Here is a 27,863-nt window from a genome sequence, read left to right as displayed (position 1 = left end):
ATTGTTTGCAAATTATATTCTGAATGAAAGGTGCGATAATGATAAAAAATAAAATGATTTTTCTACTTTGCAGAGTTAAATATTTTACCACGACCGTGGAAATGGTTGCAGCTTGAAATAGACACACAAAGCCATTGAAAGGAACCACTACTTTCTCCCATTCTCCATTATTTAGAAGACTCTCCAAAGCCCGGGGTAAAAATAGCCAGGGCGTGAATCTGACATGAATTGCGCTCCGCACATTGGCTCTGTTAGTCTTGTGACATCACTCTGACCCCCTCAGTATCTGTGATCACTGTGGGGCGGTGAGGTGGAGGCCTGTTTCTCCTAATGGAGTCCAGGGTCATTACGCACCCCTGCTCTGTTTACAATCCATCTGGCTCTCCGCTTTTACATGCAAGGCTGGTAAAGCGCATGCTAAGGGGTGGTGACAGGGGCTTAGGGATGGAATAGATCTCTCTCTCTCCTTTTTCTCTCTCTCTTTCCCTCTCCCCCTCTCATTTTTTCGCTGTCTGACTGTCTGTCTGTCTCTGTCTCTCTCTCTCTCTCGCTGTCTCTCTCTGTGTCTGTGTCTCTGTCAGCATATGCCGTCTAGAAAGTCTGTACATGGCCATGGTGATGTCATTGAAGCAGGGCAATATTGGAAAGGGCGAGAGAGTCTGACACTATCTCTGTCTCTGTCTCTGTCTCTGTCTCTCTCTCTCTCTCTCTCTCTCTCTCTCTCTCCCTCTCTCTCTCTCTCTTCCTCCCTCTCTCTCTCTCCCTCGGTGGCGAGCCGGGCCTGTTTCTGTCACTCGGTGTGAAGTGTGGGCAGATGGCGTCTGCGTTCGGAGAGAGAGGCTGAGGCCGTCTCAGGAGCTGAAGGGCTCTGGCGTACCTGCCGGTGACAGGGACCGGGGCTGTGCCACCGACACCTGATTACGTCCAGGCTCGTGCCTGTCGGCTCAAGGAGGGGGAATTCCTCGGTGGCGGTTGCTATGCGATGGCGGGCACAGGGCCCTCCCACCGGGACAGGGCGGGCTGAGGGGGGCTGAAGGGAGGGGGGGGGGTGTTTGATGAAAGACAGCATGGTCACGGTGATGGAACATCATTCCGCTCTGGGGAACTGTTCTCTTTTTTCGTTCGGGTTCGATCACACTGGACGACGTGTGTTCAGATAATGGTCAGGAGAGCCTGTGTGTGCGCTGTCAGCCTGCAATGCGCTGTTACTTTGGCGCCGCTCTCGGGAGCTGGTGTCTGTCTGGTGATAACTATTCATGCACTCCGGCGACAACACAGAGGTGTGGGGACATGTTTTCAGGCAGACAAGAGGTGGATAAAAACAACGTTGTCTGCTAGCTTGTTCCTTGCTCCTTGACTACAGTCCAGCCCAATACGGCAGATCGCCATTTATAACCATAAATAAAATCTGTATAGATTAATACATTTTAAACTTATTTATAATGAAACATTTCAACGGCAATAACTTTGTCCTGCTGCTATACAATTACTATGCCCAACCTCCAAGTACTTTGCTCAGTCCTGGTTCAGTGTAAATGGAGAGATAAGCAGACGCAAGTCTATGGAGAGATCCTGCACTTTTCCCATTTAAGGTCAGTGTGCATATCATTATCGGCGTCGGGAGAAGGAATCATTCCCTCTGCCATCTGCAAAGGGTCAACTGCATGTTGCTACTGAGGGGTGACTAAGGGATGACTAAGAAAACCATGGTGGCAGAGATAGAATGTTCTGGTACTGAGATCTGATATTTGCATCATCCTTCATTGCGACATGTTGGGCTGCCTAACATCGAAGAACCAACGACAGGCAGAAAGAAGGAAATCAAAGCATTAGCACTAATGTTTTTGTAATGAGGTAATATGTTCAGCAGCGCTATATGATTTATAATCCAATTTCGCCTTCGTAAAAACACACTGAAATTCTTGAGAAGCCCGGTAATGTTTAGGAAACCCCAAAAAAAGACACCCTATAAATGGAGTGAAGTTATAACAAAGGACTTATTGCAATCTAGCAAAGAGAGGGTATCTCTGGAGTCAGATGTTATTGTGCCAACAAGGTAACGTGACTCAGAGCAGGTAAACTGAAGTACAAATGCCCCACCCCAAACCCCCCAATGGACTACTGTAGAGAAGAAAAAAAACCCACAATCCCCTCTGGTCCCAGTGAAGGGGATGACGTCATCACATTCGCAGGGGTTCCAGTGGAGCGAGGACTGTGGCTGCTAGGATATGCCCAAGGGTAAGGCCCACATCCCTGCTACACGCAGGTCCTGGGAGGGACTCGGCTGTTACAGAGCGCAGACAGACAGAACAAGGAGGGGCCCCCAGGGGCCCATCGCCTTGGACATCCGTTAAATCCCTGCTACGGGTGGGCTCCCTCCGTCAGGAGCAATTAGGTCCGGGGTGGCATCCAATAGGGCACTCCCAAGTTTAAAAATAGCCGAAAAAGCAGAGAAACCTGGACATGGGCGATAGATTTGATGCCCCTGAGACCAGGAGGAGGCGGCAGGTCACAGGGCCTTGCCTGGGGAAAAGGCTTCAAATGTTACCCGTCACACGTCTTCAGACACCGATCTTTCAAATCTTACCTATCACACGTCTTCAGACACTGACTTTATCAGAATCTCCTCCTTCTCCATCGTCTCACATTCTACTCTCTTTCTCACATTCTATCTCTCCCAGTACTGTTTGATGATGATGATAATAATAATAATTGATTGCAATGATGCTTTATACTCCACAAATCATAATAGTAGGGAAAGGAAACAACCAATCAGCAATAAGAGAACGACAGGCTGAGTGAGTGCTTTTGTGCCTTATTCATTCATAAAATCCACGAGGTCTGCAACCAGATATCAATGGCTTATGCAAGTTATCTTTATTTGGCTCTTCGATTTTGATAAAAATGTTTATTTTTTGCACAATCTTTTTTTTTTTTTTTGCAAAATTCCCTAATATGACCACAATCGTTCATTGAAATACTATAATTTCTCCTTATAGTGGACACATCTGTACATGCCTATATATTTTTTTCAGAAAACAAATGGGCAAACATTAAATAAACATGCACCTTCCACTCAGTCAGTAAATTGCAGGCAGACATATTATCAGTCTTTTCAGTTTTCAGCAGTGTAATATTTCGGTGAAGTTGTGCTTTTCAGGACTGGGAAACAGGACTCAAAACATTAAATTTAACTTCCTAGGTACACATTTAGTTTACATCCCATGTACATATACTCATCTCACTGCTTTAATTATCCCTATTATTGCTTTGGTAAACATTAAAAGGACAACAGCCTTTGCCTTGCGAAAGCAAAAAATGATTGGGTAATATTCTTTTGCAGCTTCTAAATACTCTTCTACTCTATAGCAGTTGCCATTTGACTCCATTTTGACTCCATTTGACTCCAAACACAGTGGCTCCAAAGCAAGCCCAGGAGCCAATTAATGAATAGATACATTTTCTTAAAACCTCCCCCTGACTAAAACGCAGCCAAACAATCATATATGCTCCAACAAACAAACAATTAAAAAATAATAATTACTTCAAAACAACACATATACTGCAACTAGGTCATGTAGTAGGTTCAAGTCGATTTGGCTGGTATGACTTACAGTACATTTGTGTTTTATTTTGGCCCAGCTTTGGGTCTTGATCCACAGTACGGGAACGTCTGACGTAAACTTTAGTCTTTAAATGTTGCCCATTACAGGTTTTGTGACGTGCTTGTAGGTGTGAGTGAAAGGGTGTCATGTCTGAACATCACACAGCATCTCACTGAGACCTAGAGAACAGAATCAGCCATTGCATCATCAAATATTAATTCAAACATCAAAAAAATAATTATTTTCCTATACTTAGCTGTCATTATTTCTATGGCAAATGAATAGGTCAACTTAATAGGTCAACTATTTGTACATTAGTATAAAAAAACTAATTTCATTTGCATGTGTACCAAATTGGTTTCATAGGATGGTAAAGAAGACCGACTTGCTTTCAAAATTCAGAAACAGATAGAGGCTAGTGATGTTATAATGAGTTCAATTTGTCAGCTGAAAACTAAGGGGCAGACTTTTCTCAACAATTTAATATTCAAAATCAACATGAAATAACATCTGAGGCTAAATCGTCATCCATGTTCACTAACTCTTATTACTTATTAAATCCTTTTTTAGACAAAGTCCAAAAATCTATTATAATAACAATTTAATGACAGACAGAACGTGTTGAGAGACGCCTGAAAAAATGACAACACAAAGGCACACTTTACAAATAAAAATTCAAGATATTATTGTTTCAAAAGACAGAGAAACTGTAAATTTTCCATTAGCTCTGTTGTTTTTTGCTGTGTTATACCAGCATGGTTTTGGTTTGTCAATGCCGGCCTCCCACAGAATCATGTGGCCTAGTGTCCTCCAATGGGAGTGCAGGGCTTCAAATGGTCCATTTCTTATATGTCTCCAAAGTAATACATTTTGTTGTTGTTGTTGTTGTTGTTGTTTGTGCACTCAGGTTAAAGTTGGCTGACAGCCTTTCGCATACTCAGAATGTGTTGGAGACAGTCTTGCGCCATCTTGGTGAACTGCTGCACATAAGGCTGGAGGTCTCAGTCTGAGTCTGATGTGGCGGATGCTTCCCGATTTCAGAAGCCTTGGGCGAACCCAGAGCAAAAATCAAACCGTAGTCATATATGTGACAGATCTTGTATTTTTCAGTCAGAGATTCTTTGCTCCAGTCAGAAGTCTGACTTCTCAAGCTGAACCAAGGTTGAATCTGAAGAAGGAGCATCAACAGTAAGGCACATTTATGAAACCGCTCCAGTACACTTTTGTCTGTGGCAAATTCCTAAAATGTGCCTTTTCCCTTGTGTTGTTGTCTGTTTCGCAAATAGCAATAATAAAAACACAAAAGGAAAAAGAGCTGAAGAAATCAGAATAATAAGAGAAACACAACATTACTAAATAATCTTGGATCTGGCAGTTTATGAGATACTGATTCTCGCTTACAGGGCAGAGCACCACAGTGACTCACTGACTGCAGTGCCAGGTGCGGAAACTAATTTTTTAACATGGATCCTCACATACTTAAATCAACAGAACAGCACAAAACGCAATGATTTTTAACATTTGCTTTATACAAAAATACTTGTATTTTTTACTCAAAATATCTAAAAATTTACAGCATTCTTTTGGCAAGTCATGCTTCAACTCGTATTATAGTAATCAATGATCATAATAATAAACAACAACAACAATAATAACAATAATAAGAAGAGAGATAATAAGAAGAAATCTTTAGTATGTAACAGTAAAAAAAGAAAGAAGAGGAAAGGGAAAGAGAGATGCTGTGATGGGGAGATGTGTGATCGAAGCAGAGGTCTTGAAGTTCCTTGGGCCCAGAGAGGTGTTGTCGCCTGGAAGAATCACAGAAAGGCGTTACCATGGTTGCAACACTCTACACCAATCAAAGCCCATGGGGCAGGGAGCACGGGGGTCCACAGCTGGTTACCACATTGGGAGTGACACAGGCCTTTTCACTTTGTACAACACATCTAAGGCACACCTTACTTTGGCAATACACCTGAATGCACAGTCTAAATGTGAAGATGAAGTAACAGAAGGGTTTTCATTTTTCGACAAGACATCTTCTGAAATAATCGTGAGGTAGGTGCAACAAAAAGCTTAAGAGCAATTGTGACAGTTATTTTTTTATACGCTCGTTCCTTTAAAGCATCGGCCAGATTAGATGTCACGGCAAATAAAATATAATATTTGAATGCGTGAGGATCGATGCCTGCGAGCATCGTTTGATCAAAACACGGCATGGAGATTCTCGGAGGGACGAGTGCTCACCAACGGTCCACAGTTCAGGTAACGAGGCTGGGATTCCTCCGGGTTGGACTTCAGGACAGATCAACTATCAAGACCATCTGTGGCCGCCATCACACATCAGATACCTGAGAAGGCAGAAATAGGGCCGTCTCAAAAAAAGAAAAAAAAAGCACTCCAGCTACCGTTTAGCCATCATGTGGTCAACATCGATCATAATTTAATATCTTTTAGTTGACTCAGAAATCAGACTACCTTCATTTTTCATACATAATAGAATAATAACAGCCTACAGGATTGGGAAATAAGTGTATTTCAAAAGATAGAACAATTATCCACTCTACTTCATGTAAGAAAATGTCCTCGGTTTAATAACACACTTGCCTCAAATACAGTATGTATGAAATCCCATTGAAGTGACATTGGGAGACTGCCGCTCGAGGTCCTCAGATGCTTGGTTAAAAATAGCCGTCACTTGGCAATGGGGCAATTCATTAATTAGGGGCGATTCATGGGGCAGTTCGTGAAAAATAGGGGCGAAATATGACAGGGCTTTGGTTTTGATGTTCCTCATATTAGCATACGTGCTAACATGGCTAACATGAGAAATGCACAGTTGTGAAAGAGAAAATTAACGCACAGTGTAGCAAAAGTGAACTTTACCAGACGTATTTTATATTCTCAAGAGCCATTTTCCATTCTCATTGGAGCTGGTCTGAACCCAATTCACAGCCATCGCTGTTGCCCAGTCGCACCACGGTAAGACAGTTTCCATCTAGCACGTTCTTTCCTGTCATTGACCTGCATGTCAGAGCCGTGCTTCTGCTACTTTCAACATGAAAGGGCCGCGGTGAGCCGCTAATCCACAGGAAAGCCGCCGGGGGTCGAACCGTAGTCCCTGCGCGCCGACGCACGGTGGAAAACTCCCGACTGCGCTTCCGCAGCGCGAGGAATCTACACGGCTTTGGAATGAACTTGGCCGGCGCTCTGCGTCCGGCATCTCAACAAGCCACTAAACCGGGGTCCGTGGTGCGAACCCCCCGCTTCCCTAATGAATGGAACCTCACCAGCATTCGAATGGTAGCCTCTCGTAATTTAAACACGGACTTCAGTTGGCTTAGTCGGGGCCATCGAGCAACGTGCCCCCAGATTAGCAGTTTGTATGCAGAGATCTCAGCTCGTTGGGACAGTGAAGCTTTATCCCTTATTGTTGTATGTTCTGTTAACATTACAAGCTCGTTAATTACATGCCAGCATTCAGGGGATGCTCTTGTCCAGAGTACCTTGCTCAAGAGTGCAATGACAGTGTCCCAGTTGGGAATTTAACCCCCCAATGCCTAACCATTGCACTACCCCACTACCACAAATAAGGTTCTCATCAAACCACTTTAAAAATGGGATGGAGTGTGGAGACATGCTGGCTATTCTTATAAAAGTGTGTAAACCTACTTTTAAAGGATTCTGCCAGACAAAATTCATTAGAACCTATTCTAAACGTCCCTTCTGTTAAATCTTTGGGTTTTGGACTGTGATAGAGACTCAGGACAGGGTGAGACTCTGGGCTCTGGTGATTAGCAAAGCTCATTAAGGCAGCGTTTGGACCCCGCCCCTGCTTGGCACGAAGCCGCGAGCCTGTCTGTGAAATATCAGATTTCTGTGTTTACTGCACGGCTCTGCAGTCTCCTAGGACTGTATTTCCTGAGCCCTCGGGCCCAGAGGATGTGCTGCCATGGCCAGTGGGTGAGGATACTGCAGGACTGTGAGGCATCATGGGTAATTGCTCCTCCATTTTGTACAGGTTTTTAACAGCTTCTGCTCATGGTGGCTGTGGATGCCATTTTCACTAACATTCAGTGTCTCACTTCAATTGTAATTAAATAATACATAATTATCAAAATAATATACAAATAATCCAAATAAATTTTGGTAATAAGTAATTTTCAGCTACAGCTATTTAACATGACTGAAAATGATGTATTAAGCACATTCATAAATCACAAGATTTAGACTGTAGTCTCTGCAACTATTTTGCATATATGATAGTACAGTACTAGTCAACTTACCACATTAATAAAGTTGGCTATTAATTGATGGTAAAAAAAAGAGACATACATGTGTCTACATACATACAGAACATATTGAGTACAACACGCTGATACTTTGGCTATAGATTAAATATTTTATTTCTGTATAATAGATATATGTAACTTGTATGGATATATGGGCAAGATGATTCATGCACAAAAAAAAAAAATCACTTTTGCACAAATACTGTATATGACAGACTTCATTACATTAAATTTTACAAAAAAACATAAATGGAAATTTATCATAGTCGGCATGAAAAGGTCAGGGACAGTGCGCGTTCAATGCAAATCTACGTCCACATTATGACAGGAAGGTCAAGGATAAAACCTTCGAATAACTTTGCGAGGATTTTTTCATTTGAAGTCAAGATCATGGGAGCATGAAAGGGGACACGGGCTGGGGGGGGGGGGGGACAAAGCAGGCCTTGTTCGTCGCCATGGAGACCGACCGAAATGAAACGGTTCTGGAAACCGCAGCGTTCGACGCGGTAGCTTCCTCTGGTGCTGCTAAAGTGCGTCGGCGTAAGAGTCGGCACACGTGACTCCACTGTGATTACGCTAATCCGCCATCGTGAATAATCATTTTGCCGGACGCGAGTATCCTATCCTGAGTTTGGTGCCATTTTTATATAATGGGATGAAGAGCTGACAAAAACCGCATGGGGGGGGGGGTGGAGAAGAGGCGAAATGAAGTGGGCCCCCCAGGGACTGTCATACCAACTGATTTTGTTGAATAAAATACCAGCCACTGAAGGGGGCTGACCACAGGAATCACGGTGACCTTTCCTGAAAGAAATGTAATTATTCGGGTGCGCTTGTGCTTCGCAGCCCTCTCCTCAGGGACCCGCGCCTCCCCCACCCCCGGGAGGATTTTCGGGAGGGAAGATAAGGAGGCCCGGCTCCTTGTTTACCCTCAATTTTCGTTTTCCGCCTCTGCGCCCCGCTGAGAGCGGCCCACGCCCCGAGCCGCTGGCGCTGGCGGATCACACCAATCAACACGCCGCTCCCAGAGGTCCCCCCCGCGCCCCGTCCCGTCCACCCGGGGGAGGCCCGGGAGCGTGTCTCTTCCTGCCCCCGCAGAGCCAGCCTGGCGGGACCCGGGGAAAGGCCCGAAAAAAGCCTCCGTACCACGGCTCCGGATTAAATCTGCGCCCCACTGCACAGAACGCAGCTCCCTTCCGTTTATCTGGGATCACAAACTCCGGAAGGTTCCGGAAGGCCATGGTGCCTGACAGTTTTTTTTTTTTGTTTTTTGTTGGTGCGTTACAGGATTTATGCAGGATAATGCTAGTCGCCGATTGGCCGAAGAGTCCACACACCTTTGTCTCCGAGGTGCAAAACGGGTGCCGATTGGACGAAAAGCACAAACACAGTGCGTGACACGGCAGCCTCTGGAGCCGCAGTTTCGAGCTCCCTGCAAACAAAAGCAGCTTGGAAAAGCCAGGCTTGTGTGTGACAAACGGCCCTGTGATGGACAGCTTCATTCAGGGCTGAGGTTAGCTAACGGGATGTACGCCTGTGTACGGTCACGCACTATGGACTGTGGGTGGTGCCGGCTTTAGGGAGTCATTCTGTGCTGTACAGTTCAGCCGCAGTTCATATCTAAGATCTCCACGCCATGATTCATAGCCTCAGAGTTAGCTTACAATTCCGTTTGATGCACTTCCTTTGATGCCCCATGTCAAATAAAACACATGACATAAAATCAGTAAAACTGCGGTGTAACAAAAAAGAAAAACTGCTGCACTTCTCACTAAATGAACCAGCCCCTGATACTGCAGCGCTGTGACAGCACTATGCTTTTATTAATTATTTTTTTGCTCAACTGTTCAACAATTCAAAGACCAATAATTCCATCAATAGTCTCTATTATTACAATATCCAACACCAGTGAGGTTTGTACCTGTAGCAGTGCAATTGGATTGTTATAATGGCATTGTGCTCCATCGTATGTTTCATGAATGCTGGTGGCAAAAGGAACCATGCCCACAGATGCCAAATTATGTTATACAGCTTTACAGTCCTGTACGGTATTACACTTGTACTATCAGCTATAAGCTATACCACAATCTCAGAACCTAAGTTACAGTATTACCGTACTCTAAGCTCAGACCCTGGTTTCAGTGCTATACGCCTGGTTTCAGTGCTATACGCCTGGTTTCAGTACTATAAGCCTGGTTTCAGTGCTATGAGCCTGGTTCCAGTGCTATAAGCCTGGTCTCAGTGCTATAAGCCTGGTCTCAGTGCTATAAGCCTGGCTTCAGTACTATAAGCCTGGTTTCAGTGCTATAAGCCTGGTTTCAGTACTATAAGCCTGGTCTCAGTGCTATAAGCCTGGTCTCAGTGCTATAAGCCTGGTTTCAGTACTATAAGCCTGGTCTCAGTACTATAAGCCTGGTCTCAGTGCTATAAGCCTGGCTTCAGTATTGTGAGGAGACGTGCAGATGTTGCTGCTCATTTGGAGTGAGACAGGCAGCAGCGACAGGAAGCTGCACCTGGCGCAGGCGCTGGCGTTACTCACAGAAATTTCAGCAGAACTGCCTGGACTTCCATCCCTGGGGACCGCCGTCGGCGGGAGGGATCCAGCGAATCTGCGGCCAGGACAAACAAGAAGAGCGGCTGATTCACCCTGTCTGGGGACAGACTGTGCCACCGCCCCCCGCCCCGCCCACGGGACAGGGTCCGGCTGTGTCCCTAAGCCTCTCCGCATGGGCCCACTCACTCAACACAAACCCCCAGGATTCGGCTGGGGTGCGCTCCACCCCCCCCACCCCGCCCAACACCCCCCCCGGGCCCCATCGCCCGGTCACACCAAAAGCCCCTCCCCCACAGACAATCATCACCTGACTCCCCGAACACAGAAGAACAATGTGACATTCACCTCACCTCCGCCAACAAGCCAGACCCAACCCCCCCTCACCCCCCTCCACAACCCCTGCTGTTCATTTATTGGAAGGACACACTGCACTGCGTGTACCGCAGATGGAAAGATAAGAGAGGAATCAGTCCAAGATGCACATGGACAGCAAAATGGACGAGGAGCACATGCTTGTGTGTACGAGGTATCGATGCCCAGATCTAAATAAATGAACAACAAAATGTACAGAGAAAGAACACTCTGGATCTGAGGTTGAGGGTGCAGCTGAACGCCTGACAGGTAGGCCCCACACAGTGACATGTTCAGTGTTAAATAAACACGGACCACTCGGCACAGAAATTAACGAGAACTGTTCAAACAGCGATCGCCCCCAAACTCAAAGAAACAGGGCGAGATTAACGGTCTTTTTTGACCCTCTGCTGCCAGATAAAATGGCCGAGGGGCGGTGCACGGCGCTAATCGATGGGCAGCAGGACGCTGACTGAACCCACAGCCTGCAGTACTGCATCTGGGAAAACAGGGGACTGATAGGCTAGGTTCAGTGGTAATGCTGCTGAGTACCCCTGATAAAGGTGTAAAAAACCAGGTGTCAGTCCCAAAACAGTGTGGGGTTACAGAGGCAGGGCCCACTGTGGGATGAGAGGAAGCTTAACCCTTTGAAGAGAAGTATTTTTGTAATATTTATTTTTTTTAGAATTCTAATTCACTGTTCTAGAACTCCATTGCTCTCAGTTACCAGTAGCAATTGTTACATCAGCATTAGAATGTTCAGTTAAGAGCATTCTTATCACATATTTGTGATCTCACCCCATAAAGGGTTAAAGATTTCTCTTATAGTGTGAAAGAAAACTGACTGACGATGCAGCAGTAATTAACCTGAGGGACTTGGAGAGATATTCATGTGAGAATTAAGGTGGAAAGAAAAAAACTTGACCTTGACGTCCATGTGAAATATTTATATATAGGGGTTAAAAATCTGGCCTGTATAATAAGCGAAAGTTAGCTCTCCCCTGTCTGTGCTGTCTGTGCTGGGGCGCATCAGCAATGCAAAGAGTGAGCTCCGATGCAGTGAGGGTGTGGGGGCGTGGCCCTGGTGGGCGTCTAGGGAGGGTGCGGTGAGTGGGGAAGAGCAGTCGCCACGGAAACGATGCAGACGGGCAGTTGCGGAGGTGGGGTTAGAGGACTAAGGAGGAGGCGTGTGCCGCAGGTGTGTGGGTGGGTGGGTGCGTGCGTGGCAGGTGGGAGTGGAGCTCAGGGAGTTTACCTGAGCGTGCAGCGAGGAGGGGTAGGTGAAAGCGGGAGGTAGAGCAGGGGACAGCTCCGCGGGGTACAGAGGAAATGGAGCCCAGACGTCAGGGCTACTGGGGTACAGAGCTGGGACTGTGAGCTCATCTGTGGAAAAAAAACAAGAGAAGGAAGAGGAGTGAGTGTGCCGAGGAAGAGAACACACACGTGCGCGCGCACACACGTGCACACGCACACACACACACACACACACACAGGCGCACACACACACACAGCGAGGACACAGGGTGACCTTCCACACAGACTGACAGAGGGAGAGAGAAAGGACCACAGGACCAAAAACACAACGTCCCATCGTCACAAAGCGGAGTTGCTTTTGAGGACAGACAGGGCTAGCGCTAACCGATTTGCATTCAGCATGCCTCCCACCGACACGGGGCCGTCTTTTAACAGGCAGTAAGGACTCATGATCTCCCCAAAAGGCGCATGAATCCAGTCATAATCATCGAAGACAAGAGCCCTTCTGTGCTTGGAGTCACCGAACGCAGAGAGACGGCCGCGGGCCCAAAGGCTTTCCCGTCTCGGAGAGCAGAGAATTCCGCTTAATTATCACCCGAACACATAAAAGCCCACACGGAGGCGTCCAAATTAATGGCATTCCTGTTGAAGTCAAAGGTGAACGCTGTTCCACTCAGGAGCGCAACACTACCCAAGGCTTTGTGTAGTGCGTTATCTTCCATAAGAAACAGGCAAGCCCAGGCACACCACAACGCTGCCAATTCAAATATTGCTTATTCCCTAAATACACCCGTGAATTATTGCCATGAACTGTAGGTTCCTGTTTTGAAGGGGCTGCAGCTTGTTTTAGCGCTGCTCAGTCTGGACGGGTTTATAGACGAGGGGGTCCTTAAAGCAACGCCGTGTAAAAATGAAGGTATCCACGCTCTTCGTGGTCCAGGGCTACAGAGAGCCAAGAGCTATGGTACAGAGAGCAGAGATGTCATGGTACAGGGACCCGCCAAGCCAAGAGTCATGGTAGAGCAGGAAACGGAGCCAAGGGTCATGGTACAGAGGGACAAAGAGCCGAACAGAAACACAAACACAAGCCAAACACAGCCATGTAGCTCCAGAAGCCTCCAGCCCATATGCTTGAACACCGCCTTAAATATCTCATTACACCCTCTATACTAAACATCATGTTCAGCTGGTTAAACTGTCGTCATCTGTACGGAATGTAAATCGTTCTCATCAGATAAGTTGGTGCTGAATGGGAAAAAAATAAGGCGCTATAAGCATATCTCGGCTGGTCCGCACGATCGGTTGACCGTTACGTCATCGTTTCAGTTAATCGTTTCCTTCCATATTTCTGCTGAAGAACCCCAGGGAATTCTCCCTGACTTCATGCAATATTCGCCAGGCCAGTCATTCTGAAGGAATGCAACGCTGCCAGCCTATGCGCAGCTGTCAGTGTCAGCGTCGCAACGTTTGCTCGATGCGCAGCTAAGTATTTATCTGGAAGGTAAACGCTGCAGACAAATCCGACTGGATTTACATATCATAAATGATAAGAATACAAAGGGATTTATGCCATGAATACTGTGCTGAACTTAAGTGGAGGCTACTGCCGTAGTATAAGTGATATACAAATAAATTGCTGCGCTCAACATTTGCAAATATAAATGTGGGTGTGTGTGTGCGTGTGTGTGCATGTGTGTGTGTGCGCGCGCGCGCGGGAGGACATATTGTGTGCTTTATCTGTCATTTGCATGCATGTGTGTATCCTAACAGACTATAAATCGTACTTTTAAATCAATTTCCTGCAGTTGCTGAACATTGAGGCAAACTGAAGTTAGTGTGTGAGTGTGTGTGAGAGTGTGTGTGTATGTGTGTGTGAGGTTATAAATTTGTCAGCAGTTACCCACGTGGAAAACCACAGACAGGAACTCTGAATAATTCAGCCTACACTGAATCAGCCTTTGTAATCTGGAATTGGCAGTTGCATGAGGGAAACCACAGAAGCTTATGGCTGGGGGAGATCATTCGTTTTGAAAGGGCACATCAATATTTTAAGATTGTGACCCCCATTTTAGGGGGAAAAAAAGAAGTCCATCATTTAAACTGAAACATTTTCAAAGGCATATTCCTAAAGAATTTTATATATTTATATTCGCATCTATTTGGTCATAGGAGCATATCTGTACGGCCATACACTTAAGCATTTAATGGACTAAATGCTGCTGATTGTTCTTTGCTTTGGTGGAGATCTCATTGTTATCGATTGTTCCTCCTGGAAGAGAAGGGCCCTTTCAGAAGAAAAGGGGGGTCGGGAGGGTGGGGGGGGGGAAGGGGGGTCCCACTGCAGCGACAGGCGTAACTCACATGGGTCTCTGCTGATGAACTGGGGTCCGGGGCTCTGCTGGGACGGAGGGGGGTTGGGAGTGCCCACCAGCTTGTTCTTGGCCATCTTGGTGTTGGCTTTGGCGAACTCCAGCCGCAGGGTCTGGGGAATCTCCGGGTCGAAGCGGACCCCCTGGAGAGTCCGAGGAGAGACACATGCTGAGACAAACCCCGACGGCGACAGGAGGCCATCTGTCTGCTTTTCGCGCCGCCCAACTTTCATCATTTCCAATCGTAAAACAGAGCACTTTGACTGGAGTGTCTATATGAAAACTAGCTCTTTTGCCCCCAGTCACCTGTTTTTGTCAAATTTTGGGATGTCTAGTAGTGTGTTTGTGCTGCATTGCCCCCTGTGCACTCCTCTAAAACACGGGACGTTTTTTGTTTTTGTCACACAGCGGCCCCCCCCAGGTGAAATCTCACACACAATCAGAGGAGGACACTTCATGCACAGCTTGTGCAGGCAAAATATGGGCACCCTATTGTCCAAGGGGTTTGTTGGTGCACAGTTGGAAAAGGCTGTATCAAAGGAAAATGGAGGACAGGCTGTGTGTGTCATTGTGTCATGAGAGTTCGATATGGTAAGGGCACCAACATGAGGTTTAAACAAATTCTCAATGTTTACTGGAACACCTACGCACCATTGGTTGGTTTACATTTGTTGACCAAGTCATTCTAACTGGTGCAAAAATAACCCGAAAATAACTGTGCACACAATTGTGTTTATTCAACAGCGTACTTTTGGCAGATAGAGGTTGTGTGCAGCTTATCTGCAGCAAGTAAATACTAAATTTACTTTATTTTATTACTACTTTTATTATATTTTTATGATCTTGTTTATTCTTCTGTTACTCTGTGTTTTATTGCTGAACTATGAGCAGCATTATTGTATGAAAGGCGCTGTATAAATAAACATTACATTATTATGAAACAATAGTTGAACACCTATATTTGTTATGACAGACCATTATAATATCTCCACAGAAAATAGACTTCTATCCCATAGAAAATAACTGTAATGTGGTTCACTCATCCAGATGAGGTTTTAGTAAACTTGATGACCCAGTTTTCTATACTAATAGCGCTAGTCCTTGGTTTCTAAATGAATTCTATGTTCTGTGTTTTCTGCAAACATGTTTTCCACTTAGTGTTGGTGCCTTATGAATTCTTTATTTTCAAATAATTCTTCAGAGACAGTCTCCAGTCATTTTCAGGATGGCTGCCGAAAACGTGACCACCATTTGAACAATTTCCATAACGATTTCTACGATTTTAACGAAAGTCACGTTGAACAATGCATTTTGTTTATCCTCAGTTGGTGAGGAAATGATATCACAAAAACAGGAAAAAGTGGATGTCAAAACCATTTTCTTTCATTTAAAAAAAAAAAATTCTGGAAGAGTTTATGAAACATGATGAAACTTAATTCTGAATGGAAGGAAGTATAATGAGTTTAGCATGAACCACGAAGTGGAACAAAAGGGTCCGAAAGTCATCCTGTGTCCTGTTATGACATCATCGACTGTGGTTTAGTGTCCTGCTATGACATCACCGACTGTGGTTTAGACAGCTGCAGCTATGCCACAGTTTTCCTTCGGCTTTCGGGGGGCTTTCCAGGTACACAGGGCCGGAGGGTGCAGTGAGGTGACTGTCCCGCGGGAGGTCTTCCTCACGAACTCTGGGTCTAACTAATCGTACACGGTGGCCCCAAACAGCTCGGAGCACAAGAACTGGCTGAAAGAGTCCCACTCAGCCCCGTGAATTCTCCGGATTCTTACAGAAATAGTGTGGCTGGATCAAGGAATTCTGGCGCAAGTCAGCTAAATTTATGCGATCGATGTGAAAGCCAACAACACTTTTCACTTCGATACATTTTCACATTCGGTTAGGCTCTCCCCAAAGCGGATCTAAAAATATGCTAGCGCACAGACGAGGTTCTCTTCATCTGGAACAAAGGAAACGTCTGTTTGCTGAGCTGAAAATCAACACAGACGCCACCGGCTACTCGACCCTCTATCAACCCCCAAAAAGAGTGCTTTTATCGTCTTCAGAAATGCAAAGAGCGGGAAATCGTGAAGAACCATCGCTGCTTTTCAACCTGAACGCAAAGGTGTCCCTGTGGGAACGTTGCCTGCCGTGCTAACAGCTGAAGCACAAGTTCCCCTGAAGCTAACATGGATACAGGGGGACGGGGAACACCTGTGCAGTCACGTGTTTAAACTACCTCCGAAAAACGACAACAACGGGTCTCACCGATTTCAGACCCTCCTCATCTCTCCGTTTGCGATGAAGAGGAAGAAAGAAGAAAGGGAAGTATAAGGTGACAAAGAAGAAGATGAGCATAAAGATGAGGTAGAAGAAAAAGAAGAGGAAGAGGATGATGAAGAAAATGAATTGGTGGAAAAATAAGATGAAGAAGAAACGGTCTTACACTTTCATTACAAGACTGGTATATTATACTGCATGTGTCTGCAATGTGTTGGCAAATGCAGGTGAGAAATGAAAGTTAGAAATGAAATGAAAGTTAATGTTGGCAATAATTTATTGTGTTAATATTAAACTTGTCCAGTCCTCTAAAGAGCAGCATTTGCTTTCTACACACATCCTAGCATTGGCAATGGAACTCAAAAGTAAGATTAAATGCCTTTCTCCTAACAGCTGAGACAAAATATTCCACATAAATTTCAGATTCTCAGACTTTCACCTCTGGAACATTCTCTGCTCTCAGCTGTGTCCCAGGGAGGATAGCCACACAGAAAAAAGCACAATTTTCAATTTGCAGCTCCAATAAGTGTTTTATTTGAGACATTTCCTTCTAAGCAAACCAAAGAAAGTAGAATGTCAAGCCTTTCAACTATTTTCTATATTACTCATTTGGACCCTGCGAGAAATGACTACCAAAGCTAGGAGCAGTGAATCCTTGCCTTTCACACACAGAAATGTAATAAAGTGTATAAAAAGATGATACTGACTTTATCACAAAATAATGTAGGAAAGACACTAAATCAAATTTTAAAGAGAAAAGCAGAAAGAATAACATTTATACTTTATCCATTTTATTAAATATGAGATCATACCTGCTTCTCAAGGTTTTCATGGCTTCAGCTCTACAAAATGCATTACATATATATCCTTAACATCAACACAACTGAAAATAGTAATAAGAAGGGGTGGGAAATTGATTGTGCAGAGAGAGAGACGATGGTAGAAGCAGAAGTATTACAATTTAGCGAGCGATACGGTAACAAAACCATGCTCAAATCTCCCATACATGCACCAGGACGTGCTTGAGTTTGAATTAACTGAGATTAAAGAAGATCCCAGATTACTAGTCTTTGATTTCTGCCTTAAGAATGCTTCTTGTAGTCTCAGCCTTTCTGATATAACTGACCTTGTGAGCTCCGGAGAGACAGCGGGCCTTGCCTATCATGTGAGAATTTCAAGTCAGTAGGTTTTCCCAGAAACCCCTGCTTGTCCATCACAAGCAACTCTTTCAATTAGGGGCACCTCAAATCCAGTGGATGAATTTTATTATTTTATTTATTTAAGAAGCGTGAAGACAGTTCATCTGTTGTCTTTTTCAGTCCTTTCCACGTTATTCAGACAGGAAGAAAAATGGGGAGGGTTACAGATAGAGATGGGATCACAGCAAAGAGAGTGGCATGGCTGGGATTCGAACCCCTGGCCACATGGGGGGGGGGGGGGGGGTCCCCAAAGTCTCCCCAGCATCCTGTTTATTTGATGTATACTGCGCAATTCCAATTAAAAAGGAAACTGCATTTCATAAAGGCTCATCTATAATAGGACCTTCCTGGACACCAACCCCTAGACAAATCCCAACCAGCCTTGTGAATGGCCCCTTTAACAAACCCAATAGGAGGTGCTTATGCATAACTGGCTTTTATAGTGCCTCCATAGTGTGAAGGGACAAGAATTTATGATTATAGGTCTTAACCAAACAGGGAAGAAAATGTATTCTTCCCATTCAATTTATAGTTTCTCTATGTGCTTAGGAAAAGTGTGTGGAGACACCAGACACTGCAGTATCATGTTTGCTTCACAGGAAACACATTATGGACCACATAATGTATTACAAATAATAAAACCCTTCATGGAGAATCCAACAATGTCAAAGGAGAAATCCCTCCAGTGTGTGTGCTGAGAATAGCATTCTGTCTGTCCTATGCTACATGCTGTGAGTGATATGGAACAGAGTACAGATTTAGCCCTGATGACAAACAGAGCATTTAGCGAGCATGCTGTCGAGAGTGTCCTAAATCGTTGCGAAGAAAGGTGGGCAGGTGAGAATGGGGCTTTGCGATTAGGAGTCTGCGGGTTCAATTCCCGAACGGGGCACAGCGCTGTGCTCTCCCAGCGAGGCACTTAAAACCTGAACTGCTTCAGTGAATATCAGGGCTGTATGAACAGGGGCTGTATGTGTACACAGCGAGGGCTGTGTGAGGTGCTCTTGTTAAGACCTGCTGAAATGCGATGCATTGTCATTGCTGAATGTGTGACTGCCCCTCCCTGGGCACACGGACGCGTGTGAGAGCGGGACAGCTGGGGAGGTGGAGAGGCACCGGCGGGGGGACAGCTGGGGCCCCCGGTACTCACATTCAGAGCGTTCTTCGCCGCTTCCGCCTCTGACCGGCTGTCGAAGCTGACGAAGCCGACCGGCTGGAGGAGGCACGGGAGGAAAAAAGAGAGGAGACAGAGAATTAGGGCTCCCGAAATGCACAGCGGCTTTTACTGGCCGTGAGGCCCGAGGCCGAACCCTCAGATCATAAGAGCTAGCGGAGACGGCGCAGACTTCAGCTAGCGCTGCCTTATATGAGCTGAAACACCTCTCGTAACGGGCGAACGGGGGAGTGGGGAGTGTGTGGCCACGGGCAGGTGGGTGGGGTTAGTGGGCGGGGGAACGCGCTTCCTGAGTGTTGCGGGGAAGATTTCGACAGGCTGGAAGCCCTCCGGGAGAGAGGAGGCGCGGTCGCCGTGGGAACGGGATGGACCGCTGCCCGCCGTTGCCCCAAATAAAGGCAGCGCGCGGGAGGAGAGCTCTCCTGGGAAAGCACCCGGCAGCGGAAAACGCCGCCCCGCCGGACGGCAGGCAGTACGCTTTCTGAGGGATTCCGGAACAGCGAGGCTGACCCGGACCCCCAAGCAGCGGCCTCCTCTCCTCCAGACACCGCGGCCCGGGTTCTGGGGGGGGGGGGTGGGGCTTCTGAGTGAACTGGGAGTCTCAAGCAGGCAACCAAAAAAAATAAGTAAATAAATAAATAAATAAATAAATAAATAAAAGGAGAGAGAGACAAAAAGAAAAAGGGAAAAAGCAGGACGCGCGCCAGGAGTATAAATAGAAGGCTGGCAATCCGCTGCTATATATGGAGATGGCTGCGCTGCTGCCCCAGAGGAGCCGGGATCGATTGTTTATCATCGTTCCCTCGCTGTGCATTAGTCAAGATTAATGCCCCGGACCGGGCCGATATCATCGGAATGCGGCGATGTTGTGGGAGTGTGGAAGTCAAACGACTGACTCCAGAATCCCCCCCCCCGCCCCACTCCACCCCCCCGCCCCACCCGACGTTCTTTTTACTTTTCTTTTTTTTTTTTATGCCACCGGTCGTAAATCACGGTGGACTCTGCTCGTCCCTAACAAGCTCTAAATCACGACGTCTGAGTGAAGACTGCTCTCTCTCACTCGCTCTTTCCCTCCCTCTGCCCCCCCCCCCCACTCTTCTTTCATTTTTACTGAGTTGCGTTTTTAATCACATCTTTACTGGAAGATTTTCAGCAGGAATTCTTCCAGATCTCTGTGAGACAAAGTCTGCGGAACCACCTCTAGCTTTCAAGCAAATCTCATTACCCCTGACTAACCCCATTCAAGCGCTGAAGGGGGACTTCACTTCTTAATCCCCTCTGACAGCCCCTGTTAATTTGAAAGTATAAATTTCCTCTTAGTGCAAAAAAAACCCAAAAAAAAAAAACCTCAAACCTACGGCTGCTACACATCTTCGACAGAGATATAGATCTCTTCCACTTCATCAATACCTTTCTATTAAAATTCATTTGTTATAAAACTGACACATTTCCCAGGGAAAAACGCAACCAATAAAATTACTCAGCGAAAATGTCTGCCAGAGGCCATTTTAATACCAATGATAGATTTAACGACTTCCCACGTGGTACGTGTGCGATGCATTTAAAATGCGATGATCGCAAAATCACCCACAGTTTGGTCTGGCTACATAATCGCTACGTGGGCGATTTTACGTACAGTGGGGCTTTTATGGGGAGTGCAGAACACAGCTTGTGGCTGCTCTAATTGGTTGCCCACGGACACACTCCACACCAAGGTTCACACCCATTGGACGCAGGTGCTGAGCTTGTACTGGGGAGCTCCTGACATTCTAACAGGAAGTACCCCCCACAGAGCTGAATGTGAACACTGCTTTAACGCTGCCAAAATAACAGCCAGAACACGCTGAAAATTATGTGAAGCGTGTGCACGGTTGATTTTGAAGTGGTCCGTATTGCTATAATCAAACATTGCTTCAGCAAAAACAGGCACCATATTCAGGGCAGTGGTCCAGAGGCAACACAGATTGAAATTGAGGGTCAAACACAAGCTCGGTTGCCACTCTGGTATCCATTAGGATGCCTTGGTATGAGTTTGAATGTAGCTTAACGGCTAATATTAGATAGACTGGCAGCCAAGCCTGCATTCAGGCCACGATTTCAACCCAAGAGTTGCCACCAGTAAATTCTAAACAAAAACAACAAAAAACCTGTGATTAACATGAAGCAAATGGCACCAGGTGTCTTAGTGACATAAGCTGGATCCCTCTCTTGAGAGCAGTGGTCAAGGAGAACACATATATACCATACATGCAATTCCTTATAAGGTACAGTTAGGCTACAGCATATCCAAAACCACACTTTATCACCTCTCCCTGAGCTGTGTTTCCACGGAGATCTCCGTGACAACTCGTATTACTTTCCAACACCCTTCCAGGAGATGTCGAGCACCCCCCCCCCCTTTTTTTATTTTTTAACTACTGTGCAGTCCGAATAACAACAGCCCATTTTGCGCAGCTATTCTACCTCCCCACACGCATAGATATTTATTTTCTTTAATCCTACGGAACAACGCGCGCAACTTCCCCCTGTCAGGTAGCATGAAAAGCCGGGATGTCAAAGACAACAAAGGCTGCCTGACAGCAGAAAGAGGTGCGAAGGAAAGCGACACACTGCTAATCCCCCTGAAACGGTGTGTGGGGCCCCCTTAAGGTCTGGGGTGGCAGGCCACGCCCTGATTTAACATGGCGCAGTGTTACAAAACACCACACCGTGCTTACCTGTTTGGAGGTGAGCTTTATTAGAGAGCCTTCATAACCCTGAAAAAAAAGCAAAACAATTATCACAGTTAAGAGGTGCTATATTAAAACCAATATTCATAAATATCTTACTGAATAAAGAAAAGAAATGCAAAGGATGGTAATGTTTCAGTTCCTGTAACCTGTTTTGTTGGGGTTTCTTTAACTCATTACAAGGATTCGGTTATTTACTGCATTGATTTTTAATGCACTTATTTGACCAAACAGGTACTCATCCAACAAACAGTAAACTAACTACTACATGCTTTTTTTTTTTTTTAGACATTCAGTATTTGAAGTAATGTGAGATGGACTATTTTCCAGATGAGGCATGATTGTACATGAAATGAGATCTCTGGAGTTCAGCCACTTGAGACAAAGTGGAGTGTTTGTTCTCCAAATCAGACCTTCTCGAGACCAACACACAGAGAAAAGTAACCGAACCATCAACAGCCATTCCTGTAAAAACACTCGAACGTAAACCGAACGGGAACTGGGTGAGTGCCGATTACCGCAACGCATCCACAGGCTAATTAACGAATGAGAAACTTACACCACAAAATACGGCGGTGGGTCGAACAAAGGGAACACAGCAGCGAAAGGTTCTAACAGTCAAGGGTTCTGGTGCCACAGCTCAAATACCCTTTGCATGACTTGATGACCCTTGATTCACTCCCTCTTGGGAGTGGTGTCGTATTCCTTCTAGAGAATTCCAGACACTGGTAGACCCTGTACTACACTGTACGCAGGCTTGTAATGGTCACGCATTGGTGGCTCAATGCCTTATTAAGTGGCTGTGTATTCGGTGTTTATGTTATTTGCTCGCCACCTGTACATGTCAATTATGAACAATGTTTTTTTTTTTTTTTTTTACGGGCTTTTCAGCTTTATTGGACAGGATAGTTTAGAGAGACGGGAAGAAAGAGGGAGACACATGCGACAAGGGTCGCGCGGTCAAACTCGAACCGTCGACATCACGGCTCATAATGAGCATGCGGACAGTGCTCTACAGGCTATGCCGCAAGACACTGCATTACCAACAATGTTTTGAGTGAAAGTTTCTGAGATATTTATGCTAAGCCAGGACATACGCAGCTTACCTTAAATGGTCTGAACAAGAGATAAAGCTCCCGGGGTTTGATATCGAGTGGCAAACCACTGACGAACAGAGTCCGAACCTAAAGGGAGGGAGAGGCAAGAAGGTTAATGAAGTTTCTTAAGCGGCCTCTGATTATAGAAGTCTCCAGAGAAACAATTTAATATCTCTGCCAAGTTCAGCGATAATTACGTTTGTTCCATATGAAATACAGAATATAGAGACAGCACAGAATAATAAAGTGTTGAATATATATATATATATATATATAGACATAAATATACAGGGACAGGTGAGTTAAATATGGACATATATAGGAAAAGTTGTTAAACCAGCTAAATCCCAATAAACTTTGAGTCAAACACATTTAGGCTATGCAATGCAATAAAGGTCTAAGTATGTTTTATTTTAATAGGGATTTTATTGAGATACATCTGTGTTGGTGATGTGTCTTGACTGGTGTGATGTGTGTTGGTAAGAGCACCGTTTTCCAGGTTTCACACACCAGACAGGAAGTTCTCCCCTTTCATTATTTACAAATAATTTCTATAACATTACAAATCCTCAGTAGGGGAGAAGGCCATGGCATTTAACCAGAAAGCTGAGGGTTCTGACGTAAGAAGGTTTTGTGAATGTAGGCGCTCTTTTGAAAAACCTTAGGAGGCAAACCTGAGGCAACAGATGCAGACAAAAATTCCCAGGCGCTCTCCACGTTAAAGTCTTTAACTTAGCGCTAGTTCATGCTGAATGTTAAAAACACTGACATCATCATCAGGGAGCCTTCGGGCAGAAGCATGTTGGTGTTTTTTTTTAATGTGCAGCATGAGCTAGGCCTAAATTAAAGGCTTTTTAATATATGAAGAATTTCCTGAGAATTTCTGTCCATATCGGTTCTAATAACATCTTTCTCTCGCAGAGCAAGAGCCAGAGTTTTCATCGGTGAGCAGGCTTACAGCTGGCGCAGAGCAGATTCACAAATATTTACGTCATGTGGGCGGACATGTGTTCATTATCAGAGAAATATAGGCTACCCATTTGTATAGCAGCGCAAACATTCGACAGATCTTTGTTTATTCTCATTTTGTTTTAGCAAACATCTCTAGATGCGGTGAGGTTTTCTTGCCTTGACCATGTGGTCTCTTCTTCCACAGAAAAAATTGCGAGTTAACACAGGAAATTAGCAAAGGTGATCACGCTGTGCACATTTAAGTTTTTTACACAAAGTTCACGGAAAACTGAAGGCCAGCAGGACTGACCAACGTGTGAACTGTACTGGTGCTAACAAGGGGTTGAGATGACACAGATGCACAAAGAGGCCATTCAGCCCCAATCATACTGGAGCTGAAAAGCCATCCATAACCTTCTCACCCCGAGTCTTATCTTATCACCCCGGACAGACAGATAGCGACCGCAGCCGCCTCTCGCAAACAGAGCTGGGGGGGGGTGAACAAAGCTCTGGTCTCTTTCACACACACATTTTTGGGAGCGGGACAGCCCTTGTGAACAAAAGGCCTTCTGAATCACGCTGGGCACAGCCAGAGCACACTCATTACCTGCCCGTGAGAAGAAGAAAAAAAACGAAAGAAAAAAGAACAGGCTTTTGTCTGTCGTCCTTTTGTTTCAGGATTCAAACTGGCTCAGACTGCTCACCTGATTGGGTCACCTGTTAATTAGCGATACCACTGTATTCACAAAAGACAGACTTTTTTTTATGAATGAGTCAAAACAAAGCCATACTGTGATTAATGCATTGCACTTGCACAACAATTGGATGGTCTGATACAACCGTACGTACCTGGAAACCTAACATAACCTTACATCACTCAACTAGTGTAATCGGTCCAACCAAGAGATCATTTGTGTGTAGTGGGACATTGTGAATATGGGGTGTGTGCGTGTGTGTGAGGATTGAGTGATCTACTATGCTAATTTCAAGTGCTGATGTAATTATGCCATGCATATTAGTATAGCCACAAGCTTTAAATACAGTAGTTCCCGTAACTATCAACTCACCAAAATGTGAATTAAAGATATTGACGTTACCATAGAAAATGTTTATTTTTGGCCTGCATACTCCAGTGTGCAGATATAACAACATGTCTTTCACATTAGACTTTAAAATTCTAAAAAAGCCATTTAAATGATATGTATTAAAAGGTCAAAATATTTTATAAAAATAATTTTAAGGAAGGGTTCTTGAAACTACTGATGTCAGAGCGGTCTTAAACTTTAAACTGCCATTCGTTTCATCTGACCTTTCAAACACGCAGGGTAAGTCTGATGCGTAACTGCTCCTCAGCACTGCGAAATGACTTTTAGTGCGCATGAATCATTTACCTTATAAGGAGCTGTGTTCTTGCTCGCTGACAGAGTGAGCGCTCGGAACAAAAACAGGAGGCCCACCACCAGCCAGCCCCAGACTTCTAGGAGCACAGTGCGGTTACCTGGCAACAGTTTGGGAAAACTCACTGCCCTGAGCTAGGAAACATCAGATCCTATTAAGGAGAACGACTCTGTGTGCCCCTTCGGTTGCACATAGTTTTAATTGTCTATATGTGTGATGCCATTGCAAGCGAATGTGGCTATTACCTTGTTAGCAACCTCCCTCCCTCCCTCTCGCTGTGGTACAGTGAACTCCCCGTTTTCAAAGGCAACTGTATAAATTATCTGGTGCATCGGTGAGTCTGATAGAGATATATATTTATACATAGATCAATGCAAAGCAAGTCATAGTCATAGAACAGTGGGGACAACCGGTCTCTCAGAGTAGAATTGTTTACATACAGGTATAGCACCACCTCACTGTAGAGGACTGAGAGTGACAAAATGCACAATACTAAAGGAAAACCCAGTCAGTGGCACTCAGTGGAGGGTTATACTCAGAGGGCCCCACACACACCAGGCATGTTCGCACAGCGAGTTTCGCTCTCACAGGCTGCAATCATTCACTCATTCGAGGCACAGCCGTCAAGTCCTTCCCACCCCCCACCCTCCCCCCCATCAAAAAAGCAGCGCCGGGGCTGACTGAGGCAGCTCGGGGAGAAGGGAGAGGTTCAGTGGAGGAGGCAGGACAGGGAGACAGAGACCTGTCACTCGGTGCCTGTCCCTGGATAGAGGGAGGGGGGAGTGAGTGGTGAGGGGGGGGGGGGGGGGGTCATGGACGGGGTCCCGATTCTCCACTGCAGACGGAACGAGGGCCTCATTCGGTGAGGAACATCGGTCTGTCAGCCAGCAGCCCCCCCCCGGACCGTCCGTCATCACTCAGGCCCCCGAGCAGCACAAGCGTAGCCCTGAGTCTTTCACTGACAGAGACGCACAGACACGCGCACCTCCCCAGCACAATGGGAGGAGGCCAAGCATGGCTGACCAGGGCGCGGCCGAGACAACCGCGTCTCCTAACGTCAGACTTTCAAAAGCACCAGGAGCTAGCAGCTCAACGGCAGGGCGTTAGTTTGTTCGGTATAAACCTCGCGTCTGTTCTACGTGCGCCATACTTTTACGCCCGTTCTTTATCGCGTGTTTATTGTCCCCTCCCCGCTAATCTTTTCACAAGCTCCAGAGCGCCCAGGGGTGGTGAGAGGAATAGCTTCCCCTGGGCAACGGATCGGATTCAAACGGCAGACGACGGAATTCGAATTTAAAGGGGATTTTTAAGTTAATTACAGAGGTCGGGTCAAGCTAAAGGTCAGTCTCAAGTTTGGGGTCAGGTCCGGGGTTGAGAGTCAAGAGTGAGGGATTACGGGAGGGGTCCAGCCTGAGCAGAATTCATGCATCACTAAGAAAGCAGGGCAGAAACCCAGGATGTTTACCACAGATTTCTCTCACAGTCAGTGTTTTCATGTGAGCGAATGATTTAGACTGGCAATTATTAGCCCAAAAGGCTTTCTGTCAATGATCACCGCGCCGAGGACGGCTATTGAAAACATGCGGTATGAAAACAAATGACCTCAGAGCAAATAAGGATCAATTTTAGGTTAGTGCTCCGGCTCCCCCACCAAGATAAACAGAAACTCATTAATGTCCTCAGGGCGGTTTTGTTTTTTTTTCTTCTCCTGCCTAAAAGATGTCTCAACTCCACGTTGTCGAGAAGCCTCGCCATTTGAAAAAAGGCTATTAAAAAAAAGTTGCTAGTGCTCTTTCTTTCTCCACTGAAAGCACGCGTACATAAAAACAAAGACTACAGGCTCACAAAGTTTGCAGTCCGTCGCTGGAAGAAACCGGAGCGGATTCGTCCGCTTCAAAACACCATAAATAAATCCCTGACTGCACAACAAGGAGGCCGTTAACACAGGATATGGCCCCGGCTTGTCTTTCTTCTTTCCTCACAACTTTCTTATCTCTCTCTCTCCGCTGGCCTCCCACTGTTACTGATTGCCAGCTGAGAGGGCCCAGAGTGTGACAGGGTGTGCTGGAATAAGTGACAGATTTGGGGGCCGATCATGCTCACTAACCCCCCCCCCCCCACCCCGGATTAGGCCACAGGCTGGACTCTATCTCCCTCACCGAAGCTTTTCACACTCCTGTCTGGCCATGTTCCTCCGCCATATTGCTTCTCACACACGTACTCCTACATGTCAAATTGGCATCAAAGTCACTCTAACAGGCTTTTTAAAATTTTTCTTTTTTGGCTCCCAAAATAGTTCACTGTTTGCGCTCGCCATCACTTCACACCCGGGTTAAGCAGCTCCTACTCACTGCGGGATCTAACATTCTTGTTTTAAAAGGAGCCATGCCTGTGCCTTCACTGAGCGTGTATGGCACCGCAGCGCTGGGCCAAGATGCAATGCCGTGCAAAGATCTGTAATGAAATGATGACCGTCGTGCACTGCGGGCCCACGGGGGGATGCACAAAGCAGTAGGAGGGATGCGTGAGGGAGCAGTTCACACCCCGCTACCAGAAAACGGTTGTAGACAATGGCATCAATTTGCAGCTTGAGATTGGGCCAACGATACGGCTGT

The 27,863-nt window shown here is 45.8% G+C and overlaps 1 protein-coding gene across 2 annotated transcripts in view; it reads right to left on the bottom strand.

Annotated features, from left to right (window-relative positions):
- Window positions 1-2,854: 2,854 nt before the first annotated feature.
- LOC118231749 (RNA-binding protein with multiple splicing-like) overlaps window positions 2,855-27,863 on the bottom strand; it is a 28,954-nt gene continuing 3,945 nt past the window's right edge. Inside the window, exons 2-9 of one of the 2 annotated variants that reach the window (XM_035425914.1) lie at window positions 22,909-22,986; window positions 21,791-21,829; window positions 19,050-19,112; window positions 14,418-14,568; window positions 12,058-12,185; window positions 10,437-10,506; window positions 5,853-5,956; window positions 2,855-5,413 (exon numbers count right to left, since the gene is read on the bottom strand). In XM_035425914.1, coding sequence (XP_035281805.1) covers window positions 10,444-10,506; window positions 12,058-12,185; window positions 14,418-14,568; window positions 19,050-19,112; window positions 21,791-21,829; window positions 22,909-22,986 — 522 coding nt within the window. In that variant the 3' untranslated portion in view covers window positions 2,855-5,413; window positions 5,853-5,956; window positions 10,437-10,443. The remainder of the gene's footprint in view (window positions 5,414-5,852; window positions 5,957-10,436; window positions 10,507-12,057; window positions 12,186-14,417; window positions 14,569-19,049; window positions 19,113-21,790; window positions 21,830-22,908; window positions 22,987-27,863) is intronic. The other variant, XM_035425915.1, reaches the window with a different exon arrangement.

Source organism: Anguilla anguilla, chromosome 7 (assembly GCF_013347855.1).
Source record: "Anguilla anguilla isolate fAngAng1 chromosome 7, fAngAng1.pri, whole genome shotgun sequence".
Lineage (NCBI taxonomy): Eukaryota > Metazoa > Chordata > Actinopteri > Anguilliformes > Anguillidae > Anguilla > Anguilla anguilla.
This window is presented reverse-complemented; position numbering and strand designations above follow the sequence as displayed.